Source organism: Molothrus aeneus, chromosome 9 (assembly GCF_037042795.1).
Source record: "Molothrus aeneus isolate 106 chromosome 9, BPBGC_Maene_1.0, whole genome shotgun sequence".
Lineage (NCBI taxonomy): Eukaryota > Metazoa > Chordata > Aves > Passeriformes > Icteridae > Molothrus > Molothrus aeneus.
The window spans coordinates 29164882-29177400 of NC_089654.1; the positions used below are offsets into that span (position 1 = coordinate 29164882).

Below are 12519 nucleotides of genomic sequence, written 5' to 3' on the forward strand. Positions count from 1 at the left end.
TCTCAGCAGAGCCCTCCCTGCGCCTGGCGGCTGCGAGCAGGTGAGGAGCCGGCGAGGCGAGGGCTGGCGAGCTGGGGCAGGAGAGGACCCCAGCTGTCTCTCCAGCTGGTGGGGACAAAATTCTCATCAAAACCAAACAAACCCCTCTTTCTTCCCCAGCCGATTCTTTTTGGTGCCTTTGTCAGGACTGCAAAAACCTGAAGCGATTCCCACAGCTTTAAGAGCCACATTGGGGGCTAGGCAGCTCGTAGAGTGGGGAAAAAAAAGGTTAAAAAAAAATCATGGTGTGTCCAAAATAAGATGGCAGAAACCATAAGGAGTCTCAGGGATGTTCAGGTTGTGACTCTGATGGTACTGACCTGCAGTCTCCAGGATCCTGCTGCCAATGGGGTGGCCCCAAAGCCACCCCTGTCCCCACACGGAGGGAGAGCTGACAAGTCTGTTCGACTGCCCAGCTCCAAATGTGCCAAACCTCACTCACTTCCAGGCCTTTCTATGAAACGTGAATTGTAAGACAAATCTAATTAAGGGCTGAGAGAAGGGGCAAGATGCCAAATCTCTCCTTCATTCCCTCTGGAAAGGGGGAGCCCCACGAGTGAGAGGACAGGGCTTGGTGGAGATGGAGGCAAGGCCTATTTTGCTTGCCTGGAATTTCCAGCACGGATCCCACAGCGGCCTCTGTAACACCCTCCTGCCTTCCCACCCCCTGCACAAAAAGTTGACTTAATAACAAAAACCAAAAGAGGCAGTGCCTGGTCCCAGCCCCGCAGTGCCAACCATGGTGTCCCTGGTGGGGATTCGGCTGCCCCACAGCCACGCTCCTCCCAGCCCACAAGGAGCGAGCACTATTCCTCCTGGAGCTCGGGGTGAGGACTGAGAGGTGTTTGCTGCTGGAGATGAGGTGCTGGGTGGGGATGGAAAGCAGGCAAGAAGCATGGGAAGCACTAGAGGGAAAGATTGAGAGGTGGGGAAAGAGAAATCACCAAGAGAGATGTTGTGTGCGCTCTGCTACCCCATCCAGGCCAGCCTGACTGCTCCCAGAGCCTGGCCAGCTGGAGAAACCCAAGTCAGCCTCATCCTCTCCACAGGATGCCCTACAAGAAGGGAAACGGGCCTCCAGAGAACATGCTGGACTGCAGCTGGGCTGACCTGTGGCTCTCTGGAGGGGCACTTCTCTCCCATCAGCCACAAAAAGCACAGAAATTCCCACTTCTCCAACCAAGAGAAGGCAAGGTGAGAGACTGCAAACCACCAGGACAAACCCACCACACCACAGGAACTCTCCAGCTGGTGGGACCGGGCTGTGCTGAAGTGTCCAGCACTGCCTCCATTCGATCCATCTGGGATTATTCCCCTCACAGCCCTTCCGGGCTGGGGAAGCAGCGCCAGGTAATTGCACAATTCCATGACCCATGTTGAGCCAGATAAACCTCTTCCCCCTGCCTCCTCTGCCCCAGCAGCTGCCAGAGGAGCCTCCAGCAGGCCAGAGCAGGCTCCCCCAAGCCTGCAGATCCATCCACAGCCTGGCAGGACCACACTGCTGAGGACTCAGGCTCATCCCCCACACAAAGATGCCGGGTGTGATTTGAAAACCCAACGCCGACGAGTTCCTTCGCACTCGTGCACACACCGGGAGGGTGGAAGGATTTTTATTTTTATCCCTTTGCAGCCGGACACAACTCCAGATTTTAACTCACAGAGGAGGAGGTGGCAGCACCCACACAAGCCCCGTGACTCCGGGATTTTGGAGGCAGGCGAGGAGAGCCCCGCGTGGAAGCTGGCACCGGCACAGAGCCATCAAGCCGTGCGAAGACAGGGCGAGCATCACACAACTGCCTGCCTCGGCCAGGGAGCCCGGCACGGCGGCTCGGGGGCTGCAGCCGCCCCTCCACTGCCGGCGCCCACATGCCAGGCCTGCTCCGAGATGTGCTGGCCATCTGCTCCTGCCAGCCGGGGCTGGGGCCGGGGCTCTGCGCCGTGGCTGGGGACGTGCCAAGCCGTCCCGCCGTCGCCACGCTGCCCAGCTGCGCCCCCCGTCATGACCGCACCGCTGTCAGCGGCCCCCAGAACCTGCCGTGGGGATCTTCCCGTGCCTCCAGGCCCTCCCTGCAGCCCTGGCTCTGCTTGGCCAGTGCAAACCTACTGTGTGAAACACCACTAGGCAAGAGGGGGCTCGACGATTCCTGTCCCCGTGCAGATTTTAAGGCTCCAGAGCAGCCTTACTCTTCCCATCGCTCCCAGCGCTCCTCCCTGTTTATGGCCGGGTTTGGTGTTGCCCCCCCAAATATGCCGCTGCAAAAACCCAGCCCCTGACCACCACCACAGGGGCCCCACAGCCGGGGCAAGTCCCCAGGGCCACTTTGCAGCCGGGGAGCCGGCCAGGGTGAAGACTGAACCTTGTCATAGTTGAGACTTATCAGGTTTGGACAAGCGCCGGGGGCTGCCGCGGGATTCGGGATGTTCTGTAACGAGCGTCCTCTGCTCCAAATAGACGCCGTCCCAGGGGCACAGGCTTGAGCCGTCCCTCTCCAGGAGCCCTCCCCATCAGTGCTGGGGAAACTGCTCCAAGAGTGATCCCCAAGTTCCCACATAGCATCACCATCCAAACCACCCCTGGCCCCCGAGTCATGGCACCCCAAAGAGATGCCAAGACCTGACCTGGCACCCTCGGCCTTTAATCCATCCCTTTTCAAGTCCTGTCCCAAGTTCTTCCTCTTTGTGAAAGACAAAGAAATGTAAAACATGTGTTTTAACAAATTGCTCCTTGATTTCTAGAGTCCAGCGAGTCAGATGCTCGCTTAAACCCGTCCGTAACACTTTCCATGGGTGTATTTATAACTGAAGGCATAGCTGCCGTCTCGCGCTCCCTTCATTAACCCTCTGCGGCCTTGCCACAAACAGAGCTCAAACAGAGAGACAGAGACGTGCTGGAAAATTCTACACCTACTCATCCCTGGGAAAACACCCCAATGTTCACCATCTGGAAGAGAAATCCCTTCTTTCAATTTAAAAAAAAATTTAAAAAACCACAACCAAACACAACCACAGAACACGGACGCCATGACCGTGGCAGGTTGGATCTCGGCCGCTTCCCTGACACCCCCAGCATTCCACACGCAGCCCTCCCACCCGGAGAGGCCTCGGGAGCCCGGCTACGCCACTGCCACCGGGAGGATCGGCCGCTTTCCACTGCAAGGAGTGTCAGTCACTTGTGATAATTAACCAGCTCGAGATAATGAGCTCAGTCTGAGAGCAGCGGCTCTTGCTCCGCGCGCTTCACTCGCAAATCCCTGCTATCGGCGCTGGCACCGCGGCCAAGGCAGGCACGGTGCTTCTACACCCAGCAAAATGCTCAGTCCAAAGGCAGGACGGGCATTTGGGAAAAGAAAGAAGGATTTTTGGTAAATAAGGAGTGTTATATAAAGCTCAGCAGAGCCCAAAGGGAGCAGTTCTTTGGGAGTCTGCTCTGCATCCTTGCCGTCACCAGGTAAGGAATCGCACCAGCGGCACAGCAGAGTCCTGCGGGGTGGATGAAAGGAGAAGGGACACAAACCTTCACCCCCATGCTAAAATAATTAATATTAAATGCAAGGGGACAATTAAACAATGTCAAGAAGCAGGCAGAGGCAGGAGGGGAAGAGGCCAGCAGCGACTTAGGGTTAAAACCATCACACCTCGGGAAACCGCCCGTCACAGAGCCTCAGCCTCCCGGCTTGGGCAAAAGTCACCAACCCAAACACAGCTGGGAAATAACCAGAAAAAATGGTGCTGTTACTGGACCTCAGGAAAAATTAGTGACATTTTTTTCCCGCAATCATCCTTGTCCATCCCAACAGTGAGATAGATGGGCACAGCAAGAAGCCAACTGCGGCACTGATTTCTTTCGCGGCCAACAGACATCAGAGGAGGGTTTCAGGTTGGAGCCACTTCAAGAGCTCGCAAGCTGCAGTCAAGAGTAAAATCCACATGTGCTGCAAGCTGGAAAGGCATTTCTGGGTGACAGTAACCCCAATTTCCCCTTGATGGTCCAAACAAAAATACGGATAAAGCAGAAAATGAAGAATGAACCGTGGTGGAAATGTATGGGAGCCAGTAGCCAAATTTCTACAGACAAACAAGCAGCACACCCAATCTCAACAATTTTTTTGCCTACAAAAACCCACACCGTGGCGCAGCTCTCTCCTTTCCACTCTCACAGCAGCTAATTCTTCCGCTCTTTCGTAAACATTTGAAAACAAGGTCACGCGCACAAATTCTGCTTTCAATTTGCCTTGTATCCATAGTGATTAAACTCAGACCCACAATACGGGATTTAAAGGATGAAAAAAAAACCCAAAACACCCAAAAAATCCCAAAACCCCAACTTTAAGAAGGCCTGGAGCTGGGCTAGACCCCGGCACGCTCACCAGCTCGGCGAAGGCCAGGGATGAGAGCATCAGCGATCACTGATTTCTGCTATAAAAAACGGAATTAAATTTCAGGGCTTGGACAGCCGTGCTATCACCATAGCAAGGGATGTGGCCCCCCACCTACACCCTCCTCAAGAAACAACCAGCCCAGAGGCAACAAAAATTTAACAGCTCCAAAACTCGGCCGGGCAGCAGGGTCCGGAAAGGACAGCAAGAGCAGGATGAGCAGGGAAAAACGAAAGCAGCTGCAGGGGAGGAAAGACTCAGCAGCCTTCTCCCCATTCCCACTGGAATGGTTTTTCTTTTAAAAAAGAAAAATTATTTTCTTATTGTCTTTCCCCCTAACCTCACACTTCCAAAGGGGAAAGCGTCAGGGCTGGGAGGCTTTAAAACCCAAATTTCTTCACTATCACAGACCCAGAAAAGCCTCTGCGTGACAGTCAACACTCCAAATTCGGCAGGGCCTTCCCTGGTTCCTGCTGAGTGCCTCAGTTTCCCCACCAACCAGGGGGAGAGCAATAGCATTTCCCTGCCTGTGAGGTTATTAGGATAATAGCCTCGTCCAGGACCGGGTCAGAGGGGATATAACTTTCCTCCTGCAGATGCTCCACAGGAAAATAAAGCCAGGAGAAAATGCTTGTCCCCGTCCCTGCGCAGACCTGGGGCTACCATGGGTCTCCCAGGCTCCAAACAAAACATCCTCAAATCCCAGGGCACAACCTGAGCACAACGAAACACCTCTGAAAAGGGGAGAACCGGGGGGCAACGAGACCGCGGGGCAGAAGCACAGCACGGCAAGGGCTGACCCCTCCGGGGAAACACGGGGCAGGGAAAGTGACCGGGAAAGCAGCACCGGGACACCAGTCCCCCCCACCACAAGCTTTTGCAGGGCACTGGGGCTTTGTGGGCGCTGAGAGCAGAGCGAGGGGGGCTCCCCGAGGGGCAAGCGACACTTACTTCTCATAGTCCAGCTTGCAGTAGAGCTTCTTGTCGCGGTAGAAGCAGGTGGTCTGCAGGGGCTCCTTGCAGGACGCGCACTGGACGCACTGTTCATGCCACAGGCTGTCGTTCAGGCGCAGCAAGAACCGGTCCAAAATCACTCGCTGGCACCCTTCGCACACCGACTTGGGGGTCGCGGCTCTGCCTGCGGGGAAGGAGCCGGGGGCTGGGGTGGGCGGAGGGAAAGGCGGCCGGGGAGACGGGCCGGGCGAGGGACGGACAGACGGACGGAGCGTCCCGCGGGTCTCGCTTCTCCCGCATAGGCTCGTGGGTCGCGGGGGGACGGGGGTGTGCGGGGAGCTGCTGCGGGATCCAGGAGGGACCTGTGCCTTAGGGCAGCTCCGGGAGGGGCACGTCGCCCCCAATTTCGTTCCTCTTGGAAAGGCGGCAGCGGAGCCGCAGCTCAGACAGAGGGCGACGGTTTGAAACCGATATTAAAACGAAGATAAAAAGAAAAAATTAATTATTTATTGCTCGATACGAAGGATAGCCCTTCGTTACAAGGCGGGTTAAGGGGGACACACGTTTAATGCGATCGCGGAACGAAGCGGGGGCAGCGAAGGCGGGCGCCGGGGGCACAGCCCGGGCGAAGGCAGCGGCGCCGTGCAGCACCGAGCCGGGGAAAGCCTCCCCGGGCCTCCCGAACCCTCCGTGCCCATCCATCGCTCGGGCCCGCCCGGCCGTGCCCCGCCCTATGGGGTCCCCAGGAGGGCAAGCGGGGTGCCCCGACTTACCCAGCAAGGAGGAGAAGGGGGTCGCGGGGTCCAGGGCGCTCTGCAAACTCTCCTCCATCTTCAGCCCGTCCAGCATGGTGGGGAGCCGGGCCGGGCGAGGGGCCGCGCCGCCCGCCTGCCAACACAGCCCGGACACACCGCGCTCAGCCCGGCCGCCGGCCCCGCCGCCCCCGGCCGGGGCTTCCCCGCCCGCTGCCGGCGCCGCGCTCCCTCCTCCCTCCCTCCCTCTCTCCCTCCCTCCCAACGGGAGAACCCCTCGGGCCCCCCGTTCCGGCCGCGCAGCCGCTGCCCCGGCCGGGCTCGCTGCAGCCCCCCAGCCCCGCGGCCCCGACGTGGGGAGGCCGCCGGAGCCGGGCCCCCGCAGCCGCGGCGGGAGGATGCGGGACCGGAGGATGCGGGGCTGCCGTCGGCGGGGCTCGGCCGCTTACCTGGGGCGGCCCGGGCGGTGCCTTCCTGCCAGGAGCCGGCGGGAGAGGCGTCGGCAGCCGCGGCTCCTGGGGGGTCCCGCGGCGGCTCCTGCCTCCCCCGCTGTAGCGCAGCCCCCCGCGTCCCCGCCGCCGGCGCTGCCCGGGGTGCGCAGCGAGCCCCGGCTCCCTGGACGGCTCCGGAGAGGAGCGCACCAACCTGCGGGGAAGCGCCCGTCCGACTGCTGCCAAGGCACATTTCCTGGAGCTGATACCTCCCTGCCCGACCCCCACCCCCTGCCCTCCCCTCTCCACCCCACTCGAAATAAGTTTCCTCCCCGCTCTCCTGCCTGGCTGCAGGCACTGGCCCCGCCACGCCTCGAGGGGCCGTCGGCCTTTCCCGGCTCCGGGGTGCACGGCTCGGCCTGGCCGCCCCGGCTCCGCTCCGCTCCCTGGCTTCTTTTTCCTTCTTTTCTTAGAAAGCCAAAAAGAAGGAAAGAAAAAAAAAAAAAAAGAAAGAAAGAAAAAAAAAAAAAAAAAGGTAGAGGGTGGTGCCCCACCACAGCGTCTCTCCCAGTAATGAAACCGGCTGGAAATCAAGTCCCCCTTCCAGGAGGAGCCCAGGCCGGCAGTTTTTGGGGAAAGTCGGTCCCCTGCCCGCGGCGGTCCCCGGCGGGGATGCGCTCCCCCGCGCCGCGCATCGCCCCGGGCGCCTCGCTCCCGCTGCTCCGGAGTGTTAAAAGAAAATCAGTGCTGGGAGAAGGAAAACAAAAAAGAAATAACAACAACAACAAAAAAACCAACAACAACAACAAAAAAAAATCCCAGCACCAAAGCCGGAGAGCTGCCCCGGAGGGCTCGTCTCCAGTGATCCCTGGCGCCGAGCCGGGCTCGGTGCGCTCCGGGCGCCGGTTCCGCGGGGCCGCAGGGGGAAGCGGCCCCGGAGAAGCCGAGCTCCGTCTCCGCCAAACAGCATCGGTTTCGGGGAGGGGAAACCCGCGGAGGAACGGTCCCGCCCGGCCGGGGAAGATGAAACTTGGAGCCTTCCCGTAGCCCCGGCGCTTTCCCGTCCTTCCCGGCTCTCCCTTCCCTTCTGTTTGTGGGGTTTCGCTGTTTTTCGGGGAGTTTCGCGGCCCCGCAGGTCGGAGCGGGGCTGGGGCCGCGTACCTGCCGCTGCCGGAGCAGCCCGGACGGGGATCCGCGGCTTCCCCGGCACGGAGCAGGGCTGGGTCCCCCGCCTCCGGCCGCAGAGCTGCGAGGGAGCCGCGGTAGGATCGCGGAGGATGGGAGGCTTTTAGGGACCTCACCTCCTGTGCTCACCGCTGACCTTGGCACCAGGGGCAGATGCGCTCCCAGCCTCTCTGTGGGGCATCCTCGTCACCGAGTGCTCCCCACACCCAGATGACGTGGGCGATGCAGGGACCGAGGTCGTGTCCTCTGGGAATTCGGAGGAAGGAGAGAGGCCACAGGTTAGCACAGGCAGCTCACCGCCCTGCCAAAATCCCCCGGGAGAGGGAAGCACGGTCCTGGGACAGCCCTACTGCATCCCAGAGTGACTCCACCGGGAGTTCGGGCAGGAAAGCCTTGGTGCTATCACACGGGTCAGTGTCAAACAGCTCTGACCACTCACATCCAGGAGGGCTGGGCTGCAGCAGGGAGGCACTGGGCTCTGACACCTTTGTCTTTGGCTCTCCCGAAGGTCTCTGAGCAGCTACAGCCAAGTGTCAGAGCAGCCAGATCCACTGGAGCCACCTTGCCAAGGCACCAGCCCAGCAAGGACTGACTGCAGCAGGACCAGGGGCTCCAAGCACTGCCTGCTGCTCTTCCCCACCCTGTCCATCCCACAGAGCTGTGCAGGGCAGATTTTCCTCACCCAGCCAGGGAGTGGCAGCCCCTTGGGGTGGGAATACCATCCACCAGCAGTGCTAAAAACTGTGTCCCTGTGCAGGGCACTTTGCTGGCAGACTCAGCCCGCCCACCTGATTTTCCCTGCTCAGAGATGCAGGAGCAGCTGGGAGGGAAGTCATTCTTTCCTGGATGTTGCCACCCCATGGTTTTCCTCCTCCTCTTCTCCATACAGGGAGGGTTTGGAGACTGTCTCACCTTGAAGCCCTTGTGTACCATTCCCAGCTTGGTCTATGAAGATCAGGTTTGGGGGCTGAGGCAAGTGTGGAACACCAGGGTGTTGCTGCTCATGATTTACACATCCACCAGCTCCCACACAGGTCAGAGGTACCGGAGCACACCTGGCCTCGTGCAAAAGGTGATCACCAGGTGAACCAGTAAAATATGCAAGAAATACACTCCAAACCCCCCAAAGTGCAACTTCAACATGGGCAGTGGCCCTACAAAACATGGGGGGAGTATTTCAGGCAGCTCACTACAGCCTCTGAGGAGCAGTTTCCATTATTAGCTCACCCAGAGCTGAACTAGGGGCAACATCAGGAGCCAAAGATAATTAAACCAGAGGAAAAGCAGGTCCTGCCTTTTTCCTTCTAGCTGTAGGGTCTGCAGGCAGCCAGGTGTTGCAAAAAGTGGGTGGTGCTGGAGAAGTGCACGAAACAGAAGCTGCCAACCGAATGAGCAAGGCCACAACGTTGGCAGAGGGGCTGCACATCTTCCCCAGCCCTGCTGGGGCTGCCCAGCTGTCACATTCTGTGCAGGTCCCCACTGCTCACTGCTGGAAGGGGACCAGCAGCACTCAGCTCCCAGGTAGCCACAGCCACAGCAGCTGCCAGATCCCTCCTCCAGCATCACCTGAACTCTGCCCAGCCAAGCAGATGCAGAAACCTCCAGGAGCAGGCAGGGCTGGCCCCAGGAGCAGGTAGGGCTGGCCCCAGAAGCAGGCATACAGGAGACCCAGGAAAAAGATGGCTACAAGCCACCTGCCTTGGGACAGGAGTTGCTGGGCCAGCACCATCCAGGTGCCTCAAATGCCCAAAGCCAGCTTGACACAGAAGAAAAAGCCTTGTCCAGCAGCAGAGATGTCCCTGGATGCCACTCCCCCTGCAAGGAGCACACCTCCCTGTCCTGCTGCCACCCCCTTCAGCAGCTGCACAGCCAGCTGGGCTGGCCAGCCTGGCACAGAGGCAAGCCAGAGAGCAGCCCACAGCCACCAGGCTGTCAGATAGCCCTGGGGTGATCAAATCCTCTCCTCTCACCACTGAAATCCACCAGACCTGCCCTGTCTCAGGTAGAGTTGATTGCACAGAGGGCACAGGAAGAGAGGAGCGAAAAATGGAGTGGCAGCTTTGCTTAGATAGAGGTTGGTCTTTGTCACTCACACTGATAAACTCCTGGGGATTTATCAGGGCTTCTCTACCATGCTTTCCACTACAATGTACCTTGCCATCATCCCTGAGAGAGGATACACACTCTGCTTCCCACTGCCAGCAGCAGCAGCTCTGGGGAGCCTCCCCTTCTTCCCCCTGCTCCCTGTGCCCCAAGAGGCACCAAGAGAGCCCAGCCTCCCATGGGACAGCAGAGAGCTGGGAGAGGGACACAGAGGGGAGGAGCAGAGGAACCAGGCAGCAAAGGGAGTATCTCAGGAAGTTCAGGGGAGATGGGAAAGGCAGTCCCATCAAAGGGCTCAATCCAGACAAGAGGTCCTTGGGAAAAGGTCAGTGTTGGTGGCACTCAGTTGGATTCACACTTTTGGTGTCTGAGAGTCATGTCAGGTCTCAGAGTCATTCAGGATGTGCCCCTGAATCACTCAACCCATCAGGAAGCCCAGAGTCAATCTGAACATAAACCAGCTCAAACTTTTACAGTTTGAGATGTATTTTTTTTTCTCAATCCAGAAGTGCTGTTGTTTGACTCAGCAGAAACTGAAGCAGCCGCTACAGAACCCAAAACTCCATTATTTTTTGAAGCCCCCTCCACAGAGCATTGCAGAGGGAGCAGCTCAGAATTAATAAATGCTTTGACACATTTGGCCTGGGCACCAGAACTAAGCCTGCCCATGGTGGGGGGGACCTGCTGCTAACTCAGGAAGCTCATGAGATGTCATGCATGGTGGCAGAGAGAAAATGGCCTTGCACCAGTCATTCCCAGAGCCTGGCTTGCTTACTAATCCCAGAGCAAAGGAAAAATTGTCTGAGCTTGATCTGAGGCTATGAGGGGCTTCAGTGACTGGATGAAGCTTTCTTTGGTGTATCAATGGTGGTGATTTCTACTATTTTATGAAAATTATGTTTTTCCAGGGCTGGGGAAGCTGCAGCCATGCCAAGCTGCTGTCCTTCTGCAGCAACTGACAGAAGGATAACCACAGCAGTGAGTTATTGCCAGCTGCTATGGGATTTGTTCCTTGGGGTGTCCAAAGACTCACTCCTATGCTTTGCAAGGCTTGGGGAGGCACAACTCTTGGACAACACCCCTGTAGAGAGGTCTACAGTATGAATGAGGAATCCAAGGGTTGGGACCAAATCCAGGAGATTGCATCAACCCTCAGGTCCCCAGTGACTGCAGACAGAGCTGGGTTGCTCCATGCCTTGTTTCCTCTGCAGAGGACACTGGTTTGCTAGTGGCACTTTCAGATGAGCAAGTGGTGTCTCACTCACAGAGGCCACGTGGAGAGTCATGGTCTCTCTGCCCTGCCAGACACAGGGTGGGGGAGTCTGTGCTGTGCTGTGTGTTAATTCTTTTTTCCAAAAACCCAGTAGTCATCTGGAGAAACAGGACAAAGCCCTGCTCAAACTGCAGCCTGCAGACCTTGTGGCCCAGAACCCAGAGACCACCCTTCCAGACTGGTAAGAGTGAGTGTGTCCAGCAGCCACTTTGAGGCTTCCTGCCCCATTTTGGTTACCATATTCATCACTTCCAAAATATCACAGGCAGCGGCCTGGGTTTGTTTACAAACAGTGGATTGAGATCAGCATCAATCAGAAGAGAAATCCAACCCAGCCAGCTGGGGGCCAGCTCTTAGAAGTTTACATCTCTTAGGGGAGAAGCCTGAGCAGCCCAGGCTGGAGATGGCCTCCTGCTTCATCTAACCAGCAGTGTGGTGTGGCACCATCCCAGCAGAGCCTGTGTGCAGCATCTCAAATTCCAGCAACACCTTTACAATGAGCAGGCTGTGTATTTTCTGTATTTAAACACTTCTCTTTTAACCAAAAAATTGCCTTTTCACTTAAAAAGTATCTTCTTGGTCAGTGCTTTTCGCAGGTATTGAAATTCTCCCTGAGTTTTTCTCAGGAGGAAAAGAAAAAATTAAAGCGTTTTCGTGGTGTTGGGGTTTTCCCTCTTTTTCTCCGCTCTTTTAAATTCTCCTTTTCCTCCTCTCAGTGAAAAACTGGAAAATGAATCATGTCCCCGTGTGGGAGCTTTAACAAAACGTTTCATTTTCATCCTCCTTCCTTTTCTGTTGTCAGCCCTCCTCTCCCTGCAACCTCCCCGAGCCGGCAGCGTCGCAATCTGTCACGCGGACAGCCAAAGCTGCATCTCACCCCACTGTCTGCTGAGAGGGTCAGGAGGGGCAGATCACTTAACACTACACCTGTTTTATGAATAATAATACAGACAGTTTCACTGGGTTCCTGGGAGGACATTTTCCCACCAGGATAAGCGCTGCATATTGAACAAATTAATGTCTTTAACTCGTTTGACTCTGGTTAGCTCGGCTGCAATGGGGAGCTCCAGCGGTGCTGTTGGAGCAGGGGAAAGAGCAGGCAAGCCTTGGAGGGTGGTTTGTTAGAGGGTTTTGTTCTTTCCTTCCCTGCAAGTTTCACTCGTGAGAGATTATAAATTTTGGGGTTTGTGAAGTTGTTTCCAGAGCAGAAATATGGAGGGGGGAAAAAAAAAAGAATAGGACGCGTGAAGCTTCAGGAAAATCAGGAAAATGGAAAGTTATCCATGAGCACACAAGGTCTGCTTCACTTCAAAATGCTCCACCTGGACCAAAATGAAACATTTTGGTTCTTTTGTCAGTGGCTAGAGTAGCTCAGAAAAGAAAAACAAAACACCAAGCTAACCAAC

General features: G+C 57.0%; 1 protein-coding gene across 2 annotated transcripts in view; it reads right to left on the reverse strand.

Annotated features, from left to right (window-relative positions):
- Positions 1-6233, reverse strand: part of LMX1A (LIM homeobox transcription factor 1 alpha) — a 44063-nt gene extending 37830 nt beyond the window's left edge. The window contains exons 1-2 of one of the 2 annotated variants that reach the window (XM_066555928.1): positions 6143-6233; positions 5367-5553 (exon numbers count right to left, since the gene is read on the reverse strand). In XM_066555928.1, the coding sequence (XP_066412025.1) occupies positions 5367-5553; positions 6143-6218 (263 nt within the window). In that variant the 5' untranslated portion in view covers positions 6219-6233. Of the gene's footprint in view, positions 1-5366; positions 5554-6138 lie in introns of both variants that reach the window. The other variant, XM_066555927.1, reaches the window with a different exon arrangement.
- Between the last annotated feature and the right edge of the window lie 6286 nt (positions 6234-12519).